The 20481-nt window shown below is 43.4% G+C and overlaps 1 protein-coding gene across 1 annotated transcript in view; it reads right to left on the reverse strand.

The window, feature by feature from the left end:
• Nucleotides 1-242: 242 nt before the first annotated feature.
• Nucleotides 243-20481, reverse strand: part of dtwd2 (DTW motif tRNA-uridine aminocarboxypropyltransferase 2) — a 171907-nt gene continuing 151668 nt past the window's right edge. Inside the window, exons 5-7 of the mRNA XM_078566593.1 lie at nt 8206-8334; nt 1519-3031; nt 243-1473 (exon numbers count right to left, since the gene is read on the reverse strand). Coding sequence (XP_078422719.1) covers nt 2861-3031; nt 8206-8334 — 300 coding nt within the window. The 3' untranslated portion in view covers nt 243-1473; nt 1519-2860. The remainder of the gene's footprint in view (nt 1474-1518; nt 3032-8205; nt 8335-20481) is intronic.

Below are 20481 nucleotides of genomic sequence, written 5' to 3' on the forward strand. Positions count from 1 at the left end.
TCCACAGCTCCAGGGAAATCAAGGCCATCGTATATTTATTTATTTCCTTAATTTTATTTGTCCATACATTTCTTCATATTCTGCACCTTGATTGAAAGCAGGGGCTTGAAATTTGTTCTCGGTCTTCTACCAATGTTAATCTCCAGGCAGTTGCTTGTAAAATAGCATGGGTTTATAATCAGCAACAAATTACAGAAAAAAATAAATCATTATATATTATACACAAATGAATAGTCAAAAGGTACCAAGAAAAGCCTTCCTCCAACTGCTCTTTATTAAAAATGGATAGAAAAGTTAAGTAAAACATCATAGTAAATATATCTCTACTTTCATTGTTGGATGTCACATTGATAGCAATGAAATCTGCAAGTGATACTTCCACTAGATTGATTGTATTAATGTAAACCATCGATCTATTATGTAGAGCAGATATTTTTAAAAATCAGCTCAAGTGAAGCGAATAAAAAATTCACTTACATTGATGTGATAAAATAAATACACAGCCACCAGGGGTTTGGAATTTACTTCCCACATTTTTTCTCTCTCTCTGTCCCCACACTCTGCACCTTGCTTGATTAGCAGCATGGGCTTGATGTTATACCTCGGGTTGCAACTAATGTCAGTTCTCTGACAGTTACTAAAAAGTGACCTGGGCAACTGAACATCTATTTGTTTCTCCCATTCAGAACCCCCTGAAGTGACTGGTAGCAAGCTTGTTATCAGCAATAGACAGTATGAGGAACTGTAGTTGGAAACTCTGTACAACACCTCATTCCCCATTTGTTTCATTCTTTTTAAAACTTTGTCTATGAATATTGATGACTCAGCAACTGCCCATTATCACTGCACCATTTACAAGTTGCAGTGGTTTAAATCCTGCATCAGAATTAATTCTTTATTCCAGCCCGGACTGAGTTACACAGAGTTAAAATGCAAAAGCAATGCAGGAGAAGCAGCTGTGTAGATGAACAGATTCATTTAAATTAATTATTTTTCTTTCTAACCCCTAACAAGCAAACTTCAAAGCTTAAAGTCCCATTATGATCTGTAGGGAGCGGATTCAAGTCCTCTAGCACGCGTTAGCTGTAGTCTACTACTTCCCCAAACAACTGCAGATCAGAAAAAAAACAAAAGAATTCTCCTCCACTGCAAACAAATAAATACACAAAGTTCAACTTCAATTCTTTTTATTACTCCATTCTAAATGTGAAGCATTGCGGTTCCTGTCTAGCGTGCTATCTTAGATGACACCCTGATATCTGCAGGATTTGGTAAGATAACGATCAGAAACACATTTGAATGCACAAACCTTTACTTTTGATTACTCTTTCCTTTTTTTTGATGAATATGGAGGTTTGAATTGTTAAGGTATTATAAATGGCTGATATCAACTTTACACTGTGAACTGAACTGCACAGGGATGCACCAAGATTTTCTTTCAAAAGGACTGAAAGGTACATGGTAGAACAGCACCTTAATTCAAATCAAAGATCCTGAAAATGTATAGTACCACTCCACTTGCATTTTAGCCAGGGAGAATATACATGAACTCCACACCTGACCCTGTCAAAGTATCTGCGGTAATGGGTAGGCCACCTAATTATGGAATGGCACCTGCCAGAAAAGGGGAGACGGGCAGAGGAGGAGGTTGAAATATAGCCCTGGCACAGCAACTAGAGAAAATTCTGCTGGTATCACCACAGCCAGTTTCATAACAGCTCCCTACTGAAGAGGCTCAATTATTCTGAAATATTGGCAAATTTGGAGGTCCAGTCGGGAACCAAGATCAAGGCATCACACCTCCCCCACTGCCTGATAGACCTCACGTCATCACTCCAAGTGCCAAAGGCCAGTTTCAAACTAGAAAACAGAATGTTCAGTATAAAGGAGGCCAGGGATGAGAAATTTAATTTTTTTTTTTAAAAGTGTGCCTCTGTCAGTGAGGGTTGAAAATCTCTGTTCCAGCAGTTACAATCACTGTTGGCATTTCCCCAAGGGCTATCATTCCTGACTAGAAATTCCCCTCCCTCCAGCTTTGCCACCCTGAATATCATGAGTTCCATTTGAGGCAGATGGAAGTTCCACCACATACGGAAGCTGGCACTGCACACTGGGTCTGAGTGTATTCATATCCTGATGACTTACATTAGGAATTTTCCTCTGAGCCACTATGGAAACTTGGTATTTCCATGTATGAAACAGAAGTTGGGGTCCCATTTATAACTGTACATTATTGTCTTTGATAAATGAAAACTACTTGTGGGCTAACTGGCGACTCAGCTTATAACTGTCCTGACTAAAGAAGTCCAGGTCAAAAAGCTCCTACAAACCAGCAGTGGTAATCCTGATTGAGATGGGCCTGGATAAAATGTCCTATTCTGGTTCAAAAGAGGTAAATTCCCAAGTGAGGCTAACAAAAACATATTGTTTAAATATAACCCTCCATCACTACTTTACTGAGAACTGTAGAATTGTAAAGTAGACCTCACAAAACAAAAGAAAAAAGAAACAGCTTTAACCCTCAACTTATTAAGGGGTGACTTTCCTCGGGGCTTCTGTCACTGTGCTGCCATAATGCCAATGAAATTTCAAGAGGAACCCATTTATGTATGTAAACAAGATTCCTGCTGAATTTTTGCCTAAATTATAGCAGTGCTGCAGGGGAAGCCCTGAGGAAACTTGTCCTCAGAGTTCGGTCAGATTGAAATAGTAACAGGAAACAACAGGAATCAGACTTTAGAAAATTGATGTGCAATCTAAATGAAAATTCAAAGATAGAAAACTATGATGATTCATAGAAAATTCCACAAGAAAATTTCTGCTCAAAAAAATAAAGCCTAATTAAAATCATACTTGTCCCCTATACTTTGACATTGTTCACTAAACGTTCCATTCTATTGAGTTTACGTTTATTCTTTGGCATTGATTTTTCATACAATCCATTCTTGATCAAATGTTCCTTGCTGTGATGGATCTGAGCTCCATGCTGAAGCTGGAATGAGCACAAAGCTTGAAGAGGACGTAGAATAATCTGTAGATTTAAAACAACAAAAATGACTGATAATTCAGAAGTAATACCTATTTATTGATTCCATTAATGTTGTAATATTCCTTTAAGGGATAGCAGCATCACATCGCTAGAAGGGAACTGTGTCATTTGATCCAACTTGGTTTCACTTTTGCTTTTAGGAACGTAGGAACAGGAGAAGGCCATTCAGCCTATCGAGCCTGCTTCACACCATTCAATTAGATCATGGCTGATCATCTACCTTAACACCACCTTCCCACACTACCTCCATATCCCTTAATGTCTTTAGTCTCCAGAAATCTATCAATTTCTGTTTTGAACATGCTCAATAATTGAGCTTCCACAGCCCTCTGGGGTAGAAAATTCCAAAGATTCACCATCCCCTGAGTGAAGAAATTCCTCCTCATCTAAGTCTTAAATGGTCTACCCCTTATCCTGAGATTATGTCCCCTGATTTTTGATTCACCAGCCAGGGGAAATATCCTATCTACACCTACCCAGTCATGCCCTGTTAGCATTTTGTGAGTTTCAATGAGGTCACCCCTCATTCTTCAAAACACTAGGAAATACAGACCCAGTCTCCCCAGTCTCTCTTCATAAGACAATCCCGCCATCCCAGGGGTTAATCTGATGAACCTCCATTGCACTCCCTCTATGGCAAGTATATAAGGGGACCAAAATTGTACACAATGTTCACCCAGAGCCCTGCTGCAGATGTCTTCAAACTTTCTACCTATGTACGTAAGCTGTTCTTATGTGCCTAGTCTAAATAAATGAATCCACAACGTGTTTACCCAATCTCATATGAGTGATTGGTGCCTTTATACCATTATACCAACACGACAGTTAGTAGAGACAGCATTCCTTGTGCTATTATTGCTTAAACTAGATTTCACAAGCCTCCAACGATTAAATGGCCAGATAAAAGAAAAAAATAGGTCATTATCAAGTCTCATAAGTGCCCCAAAGCCCTTCACATACAATGCATATCTTTGAAGTGCAGTCACTGTTAAGTTAAATTGCAAAAGGCTAGTATGCAAGTACAGCAAGTAATTAGAAAAGTTAATACAATGTTATCGTTTATTACGAGGGGGATTGAATACAAGAGGAGGGGGAATATGCTTCAGTTATACAGGGCATTGGTGAGACCACATCTGGAGAACCGTGTACAGTACTGGCCTCCTTATTTAAGGAAGGATGTAAATGCATTGGAAGCAGTTCAGACAAGGTTCACTAGACTAATACCTGAAACGGGAGGGTTGTCTTATGAGGAAAGGTTGGACAGGCTAGGCTTGTATCCGCTAGAAATTAGCAGAGTAACAGGCAACTTGATTGAAACAAATAAGATCTTGAGGGGTCTTGACAGGGTGGATGTGGAGAGGATATTTCCTTTTGTGAGAGAATATAGAACTAGGGATCACTGTTTAAAAAGTTGTTGGGCGGATGCGTATGGATGCGCTTCCAGTCGGCGCCCCTGATCGGAGGCGCGGCGCCATTTTACATGGGCGGGCCAATTAAGGCCCGTCCAGTGTGACATCCGCAGGGAAGCGCTATGCGCTCCCTGTGCGGGCGGGGGAGGAATGCCTAAAATCAAGAGTGCGCTCTTTTGTGCATGCGCACGAAAGAGCTCACTCATCTCCCTGAGGCTAAGTGCTGCCTCAGGGAGATCGCCTCTACTTTCAAAAATATTAAAAGTAGAAAAAAAAAATTCCCTTACATGCCCCTCATGTGACAATGTCACATGAGTTGGGACATGTTCATAATTTCTAAAAAAAAACTTTATTAAAATTTTTAAAACCCTACATGAAACCTCATCCCACCTGTGGATGAGGTTTCATGTTTTTTCTACTTCCCGCCAGGGCTCCTGGCCTGCCCGCCAACCTTAAGGTTGGACGGGCAGGTCCACTAATTACTTTAATTGATCTGTCAATGGCCTCAATTGACCACTGACAGGTCGGCGGGCGGGTAGCTGATTTTGCTGCGCCCCCGCCTTCCTGAAAATTTAAATGGGGTGCGGGGACATTGGGAGTTCCGCCCCGTCCCCGCTCGCCGACGGTAAAATCCTGCCCATAGTGTCGATTACAGATAAGGCCATCTCTGATCACTTCCTTGTATCATTCTCCAGCCACATTCCCCTTCCTTGCTCCAGCCCTACCTCCTTCTGTATCCATCTCTAGAAAAAAACTATCCCCTAACTCACCTACAACTGCACTTTCAAAAGCCCAATTATCTAGCCTGTACCCTCTGTACACCACCACATTTCTGCAGCTACTAATTTACTTAAAGGGAACCGAACCTCCACTTTTGGGGGAGGATTTTCCCCTCGTCGGGCGGGCCCAGGGAGCAGCCACACAACTGTCGGTGCCTGCGATTGAGCCCTAACCACAATTTCATGCCGACTGACCAGTTAATGACCAGCCAGCATGAATCGAGCGCTGAAATGCTCAGCGCTGCCTGAGTGGGGGGGGGGGGGGAGAGAGCGGGGCGGGCAGGGCGAGCGCAGAAGTCAGTGTATGCGCGTTGGTGCGCTCAGTGAAAGCTCCCTGAAGGCACAGAGCTGCCTCAGGGAGCTGAAGATTTCTAACATTAAAAATAAAGATTTTAAAATTAAGGTACACATGTCCCCTCATGTGGCTCTGTCACAAGAGCAGGGACATGTTAAAAATGAGATTTAAAAATCTTTATTTTATTTTTAATTAACATCGGAAACCTCATCCCGCCTGTGGATGAGGTTTCCTCAAAAATCGAAAAGCTGCTTGGTCTTTTCACCCGCCCGCCAACCGAATGGTTGGAAGGGCAATGATAATTCAATTTAAGTAAGTCATCTTAAACCCGTATTCCCTGCACCCTCACCTTCAACAATGCGCAGGGAGCTCGTGGGCTTCTCCGTCACTAAGATTGAAACCATCTGATCAGCTGCCTCTGCAGTTCTCCTCCTTTCAACTAGCCACCTGATCAACCTCCCTTCAAAAACTCCCCTGCCCAAGCCCTGAGCTCATATCCTTCTCCACTTTCTTTCCATGGGACTCAGTTCCCGTTTCCTCGATCGCATTCCCACTAAACTGCTGATCACTCAACTTCCCCTCCTGGCCTGCATGTTAGCCAATATTGTAAATGGTTCTCTCTCTTCGGGTGTTGTCCCACTCTCCTTTAAATCTGTCATGACTCCACTCCTCAAAAAGCCAACCCTTGGCCCCATCGTCCTTGCAAACTCCCATCTCCAAAATCCTTTTTCTCTCCAAAGTCCTTGAACGTGTTTGTAGCCTCCCAAATCCATTCCCATCTTTCCTGGAACTCCATGTTTGAATCTTTCCAATCAGATTCCCACCCCACTACAGTACTGAAACAGCTCTTAGCAAAGTCACAAATCACAGCCTATGTGATTGTCACAAAGGTAAACTTTCCCTCCTTGTCCTTCTCGACTTGTTTGTAGCCTTTGACTCAGTTGACCACACCATCCTCTTCCAACGCCTCTCCACTCTCGTCCAGCTGGGTGGGACAGCTCTCACATGGTTCCATTCTTACCTATCTAATCATAATCAGAGAATCATTTGCTACCAAACCATTTCCTCTGCTGTCCCCAAAGGATTAATCCTTGGCTGCCTCCCTATTTCTCACCCACATGTTACCCACCGATGATATCATTTGAAGGCACAGCATTAGTTTTCACATCTAGTCTGATAACACCCAGCTTTGCCTCGCAACCAACACTCTTGACTGCTCCACTGTTGCTAAGTTATCCAATGAGCAATACTGGATGAGCAGGAATTTCCTCCAATTAAACATTGGGAAGACTGAAGCCACTGTTTACGGTCTCCAGTCCAAACTGTGATCCCTAGCTACTGACTCCATCCTTCTCCCTGGCAACAGTCTGAGATTAAGCCAGTCTGTTCACAATCTTGGTGCCACATTTGAACCTGACATGAGCTTCTGACTTCATATTCATGCCAACACTTAAGACCATCTATCTTCACCTCCATATTATCGCCCAACTTCACCCCTGTCTCTGCTCATCTGCAGCTGAAACCCTCATTTGAGGCTTTGTTACTTCTAGTCTCAGCTATTCCAAAGCACTCCTGCCTGGTCTACCCTTATTCGACCCTCCGTAAACTTCAGATCATCCAAAACCCTTATGTCCGTCTCTTAACTCGCAGGCAGTCCCATGCCTCTATCATCCCTGTGCTCATTGGCCTACATTGGCTCTCGATCAAGCAACGTTTTGACTTTAAAATTCTTATCCTTACTTTCTAATCCCTCCACGACCTGCTCCCTCTCTATCACTATAGTCTCCTCCAGTCCCACAATCCTCTGAGATACCTGCGCTCATTTAATTCTAGTCTTTTGTGCATCCCTAATTTTAATTGCTCCACCATTGGTGGCTGTGCCTTCAGTTGCTTGGGCTCCAAACTCTGGAAAACTCTTCCTCCAACTCTTTGTCTCTTTACCTTGTTTTCCTCCTTTAAGACACTTCTTAAAACCTACCTTCTTGACTCAGCTTTTGTTCCTCTAACCTAATATCTCCTTATGTGGCTTGGGGTCATACTTTATTCTATAATATTCCTGTGAAACACTGTGGGACCTTTCATTACATCAAAGGCACTAAATAAATACAAGTTGTTGTTTTATTATATTAATCAGTCTGCTACGGAATTGCTCAGTGAATAAGAGGAAAATTAAGCTATGATTTTGCAACACTTCCCCCTCAAAATAGAATCAAAAAATGCTTCACTTTCTGTAATGAGCTGTTCACTTCCTTCAGCATGATGAAAATGTCCTACAATGGCTGGTAGGCAGCAGTAATGTGGGGCTGGAGATGGGATATGTGGTGGTAGGGAAAGAAGATGAAGCTTGATACTTATTTGACATGTTTGAGAGAATGGTTAAAATGCAGGCAGAAATTGAGTGCATAATCTATACTTAATGAACATTTGCTTTGGTGTCAGTTACAGTGTTTCCTCCCACCCCTACAAAAATATCAAGGCCTTTCATAAACTTGTGCACATAGTCTACATGCAGCTTACAGAGATATTTTATTAAGCTTAAATCATTTCAATTTAATTAATGTCTATGATGCAATAAAGAATGCCAGTCAAATGATTTTGTCCCTGTCAGTATAATTCCACAATTTACAATATAACATGAGTTGCCTGGAATTGTGGCATCTTGTGACTTCTCACCTCATGAATGCAATGGTTCTTTTCCACTATTGACAATGCAAAGGCTGCACACTCCAGTGTAGAGAGACAAGTATTTGTTGGCTGAGTTCGAATTATGTATTGGCTCGATAAACTGGTTTTGAGTTGAACCTAAAAGCAAAGAGAGTGACAAAGCTATTTTTTTCTTAAAGCTACTTATTTCCTCATAAAAAATGACACAAACACACTACAGCAAAATGCAAGGTTATGCCATGGCATAGGAGATAAAGGTGCTGAGTGCAGTGCTACTGAACCAAACAGATCAGGAAGATCCCTGATTCAACCTTTATGAAGTTAGGGAACCTTAGCTATGGTGGAAATAGGGGTGCACAATTAAGCCAGGAAGGCAAGGAAACAAATCAGACAATATTCCTGCTCCAGATGGCAGGGATCGCGGATGAAAAATGCAAAGCCGCGCTAAATTAAAACAGGAGACGTATTCAGCTACAATATCCCCAGCTTTTAGATAGGCTGCAGACATTTAATGTCAAGGTTCACACACAAAGAATAGCTTCCAGTGGAATATAACCTGGCATGACTAAAAAGCCAATAACTGGCAGAGTAGTGGAATAAGTTGTAAAAATATGATTTCTGTGCAACCTAAAACAGAAGACAGTTAGAATGGGATTCCTCAAAAAGGTTCTGATAGTTCTGTGTGAACTGACACACTTTCTAGTGCTTATTGTGTAAGAGTTAAAGCAAGATTCTGTCGATATTATGAAGATATAGAACATGAGCATGAGTGTAAACATCAAACCTGATGGACACAGCATTTTACTAAGGTTTATAATTGAAGAAAACAAACAGAAGTGAAAATACAGATTTGTATTAGAGATACCAACAATATTGAATGAAAGGCAAAGCAAATGGGTTTGCCTATGGCAGAATCCAAGTGAATGTTGCTTGATAGCACTGTCGATAGCACCTTCCATCACTTTGCTGATGGCTGAGAGTAGGCTAATAGGGGAGTGATTGGTCAGATTGGATTTGACCTGCTTTTTGAGAACAAGACATATCTGGGACATATACTGGAACAACTTGGCCAGGGACGAGGCTAGTTCTGGAGCACAAGTCTTCAGTACTACAGCCAGGATGTTGTTGTGACCCATAGCCTTTGCTGTATCCAATGCACTCAGCTGTTTCTTGATCTTACATGGAGTGAATTGGATTGGTTGGACTGGAAGACTGGAATCCTGTGATTGCGGAACTTGGAGGAGGCCTGGATGGATAATTCACTCCAACCTCGTAACTGAAAATAGTTGCAAATGTTTCAATCTTATCTTTTGCACTCATGCTGGGCTCCATCATTGTTTTATCCACTAAATAAAAAATCCTTTGGGAAAAATGTGACGAGTATCAGTGATACTTTACTCACATAAACATATCTGTTTTTAGTCATGATACTTTCACAACAAAATTAAAATCCAATCCCCACAGAAGTTAACATCTCAAATAGCCTTAACCTTTTTATTACACACACACAACACAATAAAAGCACCAACACATTACAAATGCTGTCAATAACACATAAATAAGTCATATATTTCTGGGGAAAGTATAAAGTGGCAGTAATTCAAAGTGACAGTTTAAGAGCTGTCTGTTTATAGATTCCGTAGGGATTTCAAGTCATGCAATTGTTGTAAATGGATGTCACGAAACACTTTGGCTTTCTTCAAGTCATGCCGACTAACTATCAACGTCAAATTGTTGGCTGTAGTGGAAATTACAACAAATTGAAAGTCTAGCTCCCACAGATGTATGTGGAATTTCAAATGTTAAAACCTTAGGGTAGGGTATTTCCCTTAGGATGCAATCAATGAGTTAGGCGCAAATTGCACATGCTTTGGGAAGTGAATTTTTCTCGAGTTTTCACTCAGATTGATTTGCATTTTGCCATATACAAAATTCATTATGAACCACACAACTGGACAGTGTCTTAAAACAATTTTTAAAAATAATTTTGCTTGAAAAATACTTCTTGATATATATTTAAAAATGAGTGTTAATTTGATGTAGTTTGATTAATGCAGCTGAAAAAGGGTTTTTATCACAAAACTAAGCATTTTCATCCGTATCTAATACACTACCTGTGAGTAACACGATTTTAAATTACAGAAAACAACTTCAAAAAAAATAGAACCACTTGCTGGTTTTACTGGGGCACAGCAGCAGTTTAAAAAAAATTACATTCAAAAAATTCTAAATCTTGTCTATTAGTGTCCATGCACCAAAAGAAACAACTTAATTTGTAGAGCCTCCTCGAAGGTCTGCAAACAAGCACAATTAATGGAAATTCCCAATGACGATTAATTCATCCCGAAAGCCTGGTCAGTTTTGTGGGTGTTGCTGGCTTGTAGTGCAACATTTTATAACACAAAAGATCGAAGAAACTTGATTTGCGTTGAACATAATCTGCACTTTTGAATGGGTTATGCTGACTTTGTATGAACTTCATTGAAAAGAATAGCGCAACCAAGCAGAAACTCTATGCCTTAACTTTAACACTATTCAAATCCAAAACATAAATATAGCCCCAATCATCATGTCATAAAAATATATAGTGTAGTTAAATTAACGCTAGCTTAAATGAAAGACCTGGCGCAGGATTTTATCGTCCCCCGCCCTCAGATGGGCTCCTGCAAAATTCTCCGGGTGGCCTTCCTGCAGTCCTCCCACCTGACCAGTCCACAATTTTATGTGAGGTGGGTGAGGTCTTGGGTCAATTATTGGCCAGGTACATAAGGGCCACTGCTCATCCAACATCAATTTTGAGGCTGGTTGGAGGAGTTCAGGGGTGCGGTTAAGCTGAGCAGGTTACCCTGCTTGGGCCTCAGGCAGGAAGAGGGCACCTCCCTCAAGGGCCCCCTTTCCACATCAACCATCTCTCCTCATCCGCCCCCCTCACCCCCAACCACCAAAATCTACATCTCGCAGGTGCTCTCTCCCAACTCCCCATCCTCGCCATCCATCAAGAGCCCCGTCCCTCTCTCCAATCAGATTGACCAGCAGCTCTCTGAAGTGGGACTTCTGCCTGGGTGAGGATTGCAAGTCCTGTTTCCAGCCAATTAATGCTCCATGGAGCACAAATGGCTGTGGGGCTGCTCTGATCAGGACGCATTCCCTGCCATCTCTTCAGGTGGTGGGCGAGAAACCCCACCATTGAAAAATTCTGCATCTCAACAGGAAGAATCAACAGAACAGACCTGAGATTGACTTGTGCTAAGTTTTACATATTTCTGAAGAAGACACTGAGTGTAAATTCATCTTGGACAGTCGAGCAAAATGAACATTAAAGAACTGACATCCCACTTTACACTCTTCCTGATTTTCATTTCTATTGCTGTCAGGATCTGTAATCCTCTGCTTACAGTCGCATAAAAAAGACATAAAAACAAAGATGAGTTGCTTAATATAGCTCAGTATTGCCTCAGAAACTCCACCAGACACTTGCCATAACTTGGGTAAAACCCACCAGAAAATGTCAAGGAACCATTTGTGCCACGTTCCTGCAAAGTTCCAGGATTTTGCATTAAGTTTTATAAGGAATGAAAATTCTACCTACCTCTAACAAGACCACCCAGGAGTTGAACCAAGGACAAGGTATCCCTATGACAGGTGCTGCCATTTCTCTGGTTCAGCTGGAACTCAGCAAAACATTAGAAGCTAGAACACCAAATTAATTGAGGTTTACTGGCCTCCAGAGAGATGTAAATGAGTCCTACTAGGGGCAAGAAGAAATGGAGTCTGATCTAAGTGAGGAGCAAAATCTGGACTCCTGAAGAAATTTCAGGCGTGAAATGTATTCACTCCACCTTTTGGGTGTAGTGACTGTGATTCATTGTGTGTCTGCAATCGTTGGAAACCAGGTGGGTAAGACACAGAATTCATCTATCAATCTCTTTTCTGGCAATGCTGTGGCCAGGATCAGATCCTGCGCAGCCCCAAACTCTGTTTCTCTGCTGCCATCCTCTACACACTCCTTGGGAGGAGGACTCTCAAGTATCGTTGCTCCAGGCAACCTTGCTTTTTTAAAGGTACAGTTCCTATAAAAGAGAAGTTGCAGCAATGCAATGCAGGCTGCCCGATAATTATTTGTCATGCAGGGAGAAGCTATGGAACATCAGCAGAAGCACAGCACTGCCCCAGCTTTAGTGACGCCACCCTAGATGCACTTGTCTTGAGAGGCTGAGGCCAGAAAAGAGGCCATCTTTCCAACAAGGGGCAGGAATCCCTCAAGACTAACCCTCTGACAGGAATGGGATAGGTGGTAAGGGTGGTCAATACCACAGCTTGCCACCCAGAAGCTAGCAGCAATGCCATAAAAGGATTAATCACCTTTCTTAGGTAGTCAGGGTGAGTGAATGCATCTGAACATCACATATCCCACCCATTACAACAGACGCACTACCCATATACACAGATACATAGTCACTGGCTTTCTGCCCTCATCTTTGTAGGAGAAGGCTTCCCACATCAGATGGGAAAAGCAGGTGATCCCTGGATTGATCCTCTCACCACCCTCAAGAGTTGGTCCAAAGGATTATGGGCAAGGCCATCATGGAAAATGGTAAGTTACTGCTTTATGCACCTTCTCCACTCACTACTCACTCTCATCCTGAAAGGTGCTATGAAATGGAAAACTACCGATGGAGTAACTGTGGACCTTATGATTTCCTCCCATCACCCCGTACTTTACCCTTCCCCTATGCTAGTGCTTTAATCTAGTCAAAAACTGCAAACTTCTCAGCCACAGTGGTTTCAGGTGGAAGGGCGAGAGTCTTTGAAGAAGAAATATTGTCACTTGACTTAACACTTGTAGCTACCAGCTCAGACATTATGCTAACCTCTAATGTTTGTGCAGTGCTAGAGCAGGGATCTGCACAAGATGGGTCACTGGGAATAAGTGGGTTGTAGCCAGGCCTGGGAATAGGTCAGCTTATATGCAAACTCCTGGGAGGGTAAGGTAGCAGACGAGTTTTGCTGCAGGGGACTGAGTCGAGAACCTCAGAACTATAGGAAAATGCTGATGAACATGCACACCAAGATATTTAGTGCATTTTCAGGCCTGCCAGATAGGCTCCTATCACTGAATAGAAGCATTGAGGAATCCAGTTGAACTGTGGCACAGGACATCGCAGAGAGCTTGAAGCCCATTCTTTTCACCATGGAAGGGGTGAACTCTGCTATGGAAGCACTGCCAGACCAAATGGAGCATTTGCTCATCACTATCTCAGCATCTATTGTACCAAAGACAGAGGCCTCCCGGCATGTTAGTTCTGCAGTGGAAGCTCAGGCAGAGGTCGAGATCCCTGCCCACTGGCATGCAGACTCAGGCTGCTGCCATCCAGCACAGACAACTGTCATTGTGGATGTGGATGTGATTGCTCAACAGTGCATGCAGGCTTTCATGCTCCAGTAGATTACTAAGGTTGTTGGGGCACTGCCCTTTGGAGTGGTACTGGCTCCATGAAGCATGAACAGGAGTGATCTAAGCAGCAAAATCTTGACTGTAGGAACTTAATGGTTTGCTCCATGGTGTTGTGGCCTTCTGTGACCAAAGGCTCTCTGACCTCATGTGGTGGGATGGTGGAAGGGGGTTATGAACCACTTGGTGAAGTGTAACCGAACAGCTATCCTGTTGTCTATCTTAGATGGTGAAGATGGTGGAAATTATAGACTGTCACAAGATAAAAGCATTGTGAATGCTGCCAGAATAGCAGACATTCACCGAGATGAATTTCTTGGCGTGGTCACACACCAACTGCACATTGACTGACTGATAGCCCATGTGGTTGCAGTATCTCTCTCCATTGATATGGGAGACGCACAGAGCAACATGCTTGCAGTCAACTGCACTATCGGGAAAGCCGCTATCCTGGGGAACCCATGTGCCGTTTCATCCTGGTCTTCCCTCCTCAGGGAAAAGAGGATAAACTCCCTTTCCTCTTGTAAAGGAACTCTGTCACACGGTTTTGGTGAGACTACATCAGGAGTACTGTGTGCAGCTTTGGTCTCCACACTTAAGAAAGGATATACTCACATTGGAGACAGCACAGTGAAGGTTCACTAAATTGGTCCCTGGGATGAGGGTGTTGTCCTATGATGAGAGGCTGAGTAAATTGGGTTTATATTCTCTGGAGCTTAGAAGAATGAGAAGTAATCTCATTGAAACTTACAAGATTCTGAAGGGGTTTGATAGGGTAGACACTGAGGTTGTTTCTGCTGGTTGGGGAATCTAAATCACGGGGACACAGTCTCAGGATAAGGGGCCGATCATTTAGGACTGAGATGAGGTGAAATTGCTTCACTCAAAGGGTGGTGAATCTTTGGAATTCTCTACCCCAGAGGGCAATGGATGCTCCATAGTTGAATATACTTAAGACTGGATAGACAGATTTTTGGTCTCTCAGGGAATTAAGGGACATGGGAAGCCGCCAGGAAAATGGAGCTAAAGCCATGATCGTAATGAATGGTGGAGCAGGCTCGATGGGCCATATGCTCTATAACTGCTCCTATTTCTTATGTTCTTGTGTCACCTCCTTGATGTTTCTGTGGATGGTGAATTGCAACACATTGTTGATGTTGCCAACTTCTGCCTGGAAGGGTCTGGTTGCAAAGAAAGAAGTGACAGTGATCTTCATAGCGGATAGGAGGGTTATCGTTTATCTGGTCTGAAGCTCCAAGTTGTCTGGAGGGAGGTGATAAAACTCAATCACCATCTCCTTTGTGAAGTGAAGTCTCCTAAGGCACAGCTCCTGGCTCATTACAACACAGGATTGGTGCTCCCTGTAGACCTTCTTGGGGTAGGGCTTCTTAAGAAGATGCCTCTTTCTCCTCCCTCCTCACAGAGATTCACTCTCTGCCTCCTCCTCTGCATGTCCAGAGCAAGCAACTCTGCAACTACTGCTCCCATATCTATGCAAGTCAATGATATTTTCTAACTTTCTGAGGTCAGCAAAAACCTCCAAACTCCTCCAGCAACTCACCATTGTGCTTCCGCCAACTTTGCTTCAGCACAAGCAAGTCAAAAGTACCCTAGATGCAATTTGTTGAGAAGCCCTTTAAAAAGCACCAGAACGGGGCCCACCTTGCTTCAAGCGCTTGCTGTTTCAGGAGTAAGGAAGGGGTTGCCTGCACATTTATTAATTGACTTTCGCATTTTTGCATTGCATCAATCCGTTGACATCAGGGCTGTGATTGCGCACAGACAGCACATACAGCGGATGCACTAGTTGACCTTGGCAGTGAGGATGAACTGAACAACAAGGAGCAGGTATAGTCCATGCTACAGTATATTGTCATAGAGGTAGTTTAAATTTCTAGCTCCCTGACTTTATTCGATGATATTACAAAAACATAAATAAATTTTATCACAACTGACATGCGGCCTTATTGCTAACGATCAGTTACAGTCAAACTCATCACTTCAATTCTCTCCCAAATTGCCAATTTTCAAATATATTTATATTTACAGCACCAATAAGGCACAAATATAGAAATTTAGACTATCCAGGAAGCAAATCATGAACTGATCCAATTTCATTTCTGGGGACTGAGTGAAAGAGATAATCAGTCTGAGTCTTACACTTGAATCAATTATGTTAATCAAAGATTACTGAATAACAAGAAAGCAATGAATAGTCTGAACCCCCATTAGAGAAATGTAAATCTTTTCTCATAGTATTTCAGAAATCTTTGATGGCAATTGACTGGCAGGTTCTGGCCTGATGCACATGAGAACAAATTGTGTCTTAAAAAGGTTATGTTAACTGAATTTTAAAAATCAAGACATTACAAAATTATTTTAAAATCACCCCTCATCTTAGAGTCATGGGGCAGTATTTTCAGCCCCCAATGGGGCTGGGGCTGGGAATGGGAATGGAGCCTGGAGGGAGATAAAATGAGCCCTACCGACAGTCATGCCAGTTCCCCAGCTCCATCCCGCCTTTGGGCCATTTTTGTGGATACCAAATTGGGGGGAGGGGGCAGTAAGGCTACCCACCCGCATGCAGCGGGGAGCTGACATGGCTCGCTAAGAGACTACTGAGGGAAATTAAAGAAGGCCAAGTGGGATTTTCCAGTTGGCCTGCAGGCCCCTGCAACCAGCTTAGGTGTCTTGAGGCAGCTTCCCAGTAGCAGGCCGGAGTTGGGGGGCAGGGGCAGTGCTCCAAGCAGGCCTAGAGGCCTGCCCTGGTGCCTGGGTACACATTGTAGAGGTGTTTCCCCCATCCCACAGGGTAGCCTGACAGCAAGATCCATTTTTTTATTTAATTTTTTTAAAAATGGAGATAAAGTGCCTCCATTTTGAACTGCCCTGCCCCTTACTTACCCACTATTGCAGCCTGCTGCTTCTTTCAAGCTAAAAGATCTCTGATTAGTCCTACAGCTCCAAGAGCTTGCCCGTTGTCCTTAATTGGACAGTGCGCCATCTCCACAGGCAAAGTGATGTTGCCACGGAAATCAGGGCCGGTGACTATTTCCGGGGACAGATTCAGGACCTGGAAACAGTCCAGGCTTCAGTTTCTCGCCCCTCCTCCAAGAGGGAAAATTCTATCCATATAGTCACAAGAGGAGGCCATTCAGCTCTCTGTAGCGTAATCTAGTCAGGCCCATGCCCCCCCCTATCCTCATAGCTTTGCAATTTTTTTCCATCAAGTGCCTATCCAATTTTCATTGAAATTGTTGATCATCTCCGCTTCAACTACACTTGTAGGCAGCGAGTTCCAGATAACAAGAAAATTCAAGGTCCTGGATAGAGCAAAGGCTATGGGCTCTGACAACAACTCGGCAGTAGTGCTGAAAGACTTGTGCTCCAGAGCTAGCTACACACTAAGCCAAGGTGTTCCAGTAAAAAGGACAAATCCAAACCAGCTAATTACCGCCCTATCAGGCTACTCTCAATTATCAGTAAAGTGTCACCGACAGTGCTATTAAGCAGCACTTACTCAGCAATAACCTGCTCGTTAATGCTCAATTTGGTTTCTGGTAGGGGCATCTGGCTCCAGATCTCATTACAACCTTGGTTCAAAGATGGACAACAAAGCTGAATTCAGGAGTTGAGGTGAGCGTGAGACTGCCCTTGACATCAAGCCAGCACTTGACCAAGGAGCCATAGCGAAACTGATGTCAATAGGAATCAAGGGGAAAATTTTCATCTGGATGAAGACATGCCTAGTTAAGCAGAAAATAATTGTGGTAGTTGGAGGCCAATCATCTCAGCTGCAGGGTATCTCTGCAAGAGTTTTGCTGGGTAGTGTCTTCACCTGCTTTGTGACTCCTCAAATACTGAAGCAGTCTGTGCCTCCATGCTGCAAAACCTTGACAACATTCAGACTTGGGCTGATAAGTGGCAAGTCACATGCATTCCACACATGTGCCGGGCAATGACAATCTCGAACAAGAGAGAATCTATCTTTGCGATTCAAAGGCATTACAATTGCTGAATCTCCCATCATCAACATTTGGGGAGTTACCATTGACCAGAAACTTAACTAGACCAGCCATTTAAATAATGTGGCTACAAGAGCAGCCCACGAATCCTGCAGTGAGTAGTTCACCTCCTGACTTCCCAAAGATTTCCATGATCTATAAGGCACAAGTCGGGAGTGTGATGGAATACTCTCCGTTTGCCTGGATGAGTGCAGCTCTAAGAAGCTCGACGCCACCCAGCCTCCCTAATATTACGTGTTCCTTTCAAGTGAGAGTGGGGTCAAGGGAGAGGGATTGGGAAGCCTTAAACAATCTAGTTAAGATTGATAAGGTGTCAGGTGCATAATGATGGCTTACATTTTAAGAACATAAGAAATAGGAACAGGAAGAGACCACTTGGCCCCTCGAGCCAATCCGCCATTCAAAAAGCTCATGGCTGATCTTCTTGTGCTTCGATTTCCACATTGTCATATAACCCTGATAATCTTTGATTCCCTTGCCTAACAAGAATCTATCTACAATAAAAGCAAAATACTGTGGATGCTGGAAATCTGAAACAAAAACAAAAATAGCTGGAAAAGCTCAGCAGGTCTAACAGCATCCGCGGAGAGGAACACAGTTAACGTTTCGAGTCTGTATGACTCTTCATCAGAACTAAGAAAAATTGAAATGAGGTGAAATATAAGCTGGTTGATGGGGGTGGGACAGGTAGAGCTGGATAGAGGGCCAGTGATAGGCGGAGGCAAAGAAGAGATCGCCAAAGATGTCATAGACAAAAGGTCAAAGAGGTGTTGACGGTGGTGATATTAGCTAAGAAATGTGCTAATGGGTACATTAAGGGTAGAAAGCAGGACGAGCAAGTGACAGATAGCCCTAGTAGGGGTGGGGGGGAAGGGATCGAAATAGGCTAAAAGGTAGAGATAAAACAATGGATGGAAATACATTGAAAAATAATGGAAATAGGTGGGAAAAGAAAAATATATGAAAATATATATTTTTTAAAAATTATAAATTATTGGAAAAAGGGGGATTAGAAAGGGGGTGGGGATGGAGGAAAGAGTTCATGATCTGAAGTTGAACTCAATGCTAAGTCCAGAAGGCTGTAAAGTGTCTAGTTGGAAGATGAGGTGCTGTTCCTCCAGTTTGTGTTGAGCTTCACTGGAACATTGCAGCAGGCCAAGGACAGACATGTAGGCATGAGAGCAGGGTGGTGTGTTGAAATGGCAAGCGACAGGGAGGCCTGGGTCATGCTTGCGGACAGACCGAAGGTGTTCCGCAAAGCGGTCACCAGTCTGCGTTTGATCTCTCCAATGTAGAGGAGACCGCATTGGGAGCAGCAAATGCAGTAGATTAAATTGAGGGAAGTGCAAGTGAAGTGCTGCTTCACTTGAAAGGAGTGTTTGGGCCCTTGGACGGTGAGGAGGGGGGAAGTAAAGGGGCAGGTGTTGCACCTTCTGTGGTTGCATGGGAAGGTGCAGTGGGAGGGGGTTGAGATGTAGGGGGTGATGGAGGAGTGGGCCAGAGTGTCCCGGAGGGAACGATCCCTGCGGAATGCCGCCGGGGGGTGAAGGGAAGATGTGTTTGATGGTGGCATCATGCTGGAGTTGGCGGAAATGGCGGAGGATGATCCTTTGAATGCAGAGGCTGGTGGGGTGATAAATGAGGACAAGGGGGGACCCTATCATGGTTTTGGGAGGGAGAGGAAGGTGTGAGGGTGGATGCGCGGGAGATGGGCCAGACACGGTTGAGGGCCCTGTCAACCACCGTGGGTGGGAAACCTCAGTTAAGGAAGAAGGAAGACATGTCAGAAGAACTGTTTTTGAAAGTGGCATCATCAGAACAGATGCGAAGGAACTGAGAGAATGGGATGGAGTCCTACGGGAAGTGGGGTGTGAGGAGCTGTAGTCGAGGTAGCTGTGGGAGTCAGTGGGCTTGTAATGAATATTGGTGGACAGTCTATCACCAGAAATTGAGACAGAGAGGTCAAGGAAGGGAAGGAAAGTGTCAGTGATGGACCATGTGAAAATGATGGAGGGGTGGAAATTGGAAGCAAAATTAATAAATTTTTCCAGGTCCAGGCGAGAGCATGAAGCGGCACCAAAGCAGTCATCGATATACCAGAGAAAGAGTTGTGGGAGGGGACCTGAGTAGGATTGGAACAAGGGTCTATCTACCTCTGACTTAAAAATATTCAATGCCGCTTCCACCATCTTCTGAGGCAGAAAGTTCCAAAGTTGCACAACCGTCAAAGTAAAAATTTCTCCTCATCCCTGTCCTAAAAGGACGACCCCTAATTTTAAAACAGTGCCTCCTAGTTCTGGACTCACCCATAAAAGGAAACATCCTTTCGACATCTGCCATGTTAAGGCCATTCAGGATCTTGTATAGTTCAAGCAAATCACTTCTCACTCTTTTAAACTCCAGTGGAAACAAGCCCCGTCTGTCCAACCTTTCCTCATAAGGCAACCCACTCATTCCAGGTATCAATCTAGTAAACCTCCTTTGAACCGCCTTCAATGCATTTACATCCTTCCTTAAATAAGGAGAATAAAACTGCACACAGTATACGAGGTGCGGTCTCACCAATGCCCTGTATGCTGAAGCATACCATCCTTACTTTTATGTTCAATCCCTCTCGTAATAAGGGATAGTATTCCATTAGCCTTCTTAATTACTTGCTGTACCTGCATACTAACTTTTTGTGACTCATGTACTAGAACACCTAGATCCCTCTGCACCTCAGAATTAAGCAGCCATTCTTCAGTTAAGTAATACTCTGCTTTTTTGTTCTTCCTGCCAAAGTGAACAACTTCACATTTCCCACATTGA

This window comes from Cetorhinus maximus, chromosome 2 (assembly GCF_964194155.1).
Source record: "Cetorhinus maximus chromosome 2, sCetMax3.hap1.1, whole genome shotgun sequence".
NCBI classification, from domain to species: Eukaryota; Metazoa; Chordata; class Chondrichthyes; order Lamniformes; family Cetorhinidae; genus Cetorhinus; species Cetorhinus maximus.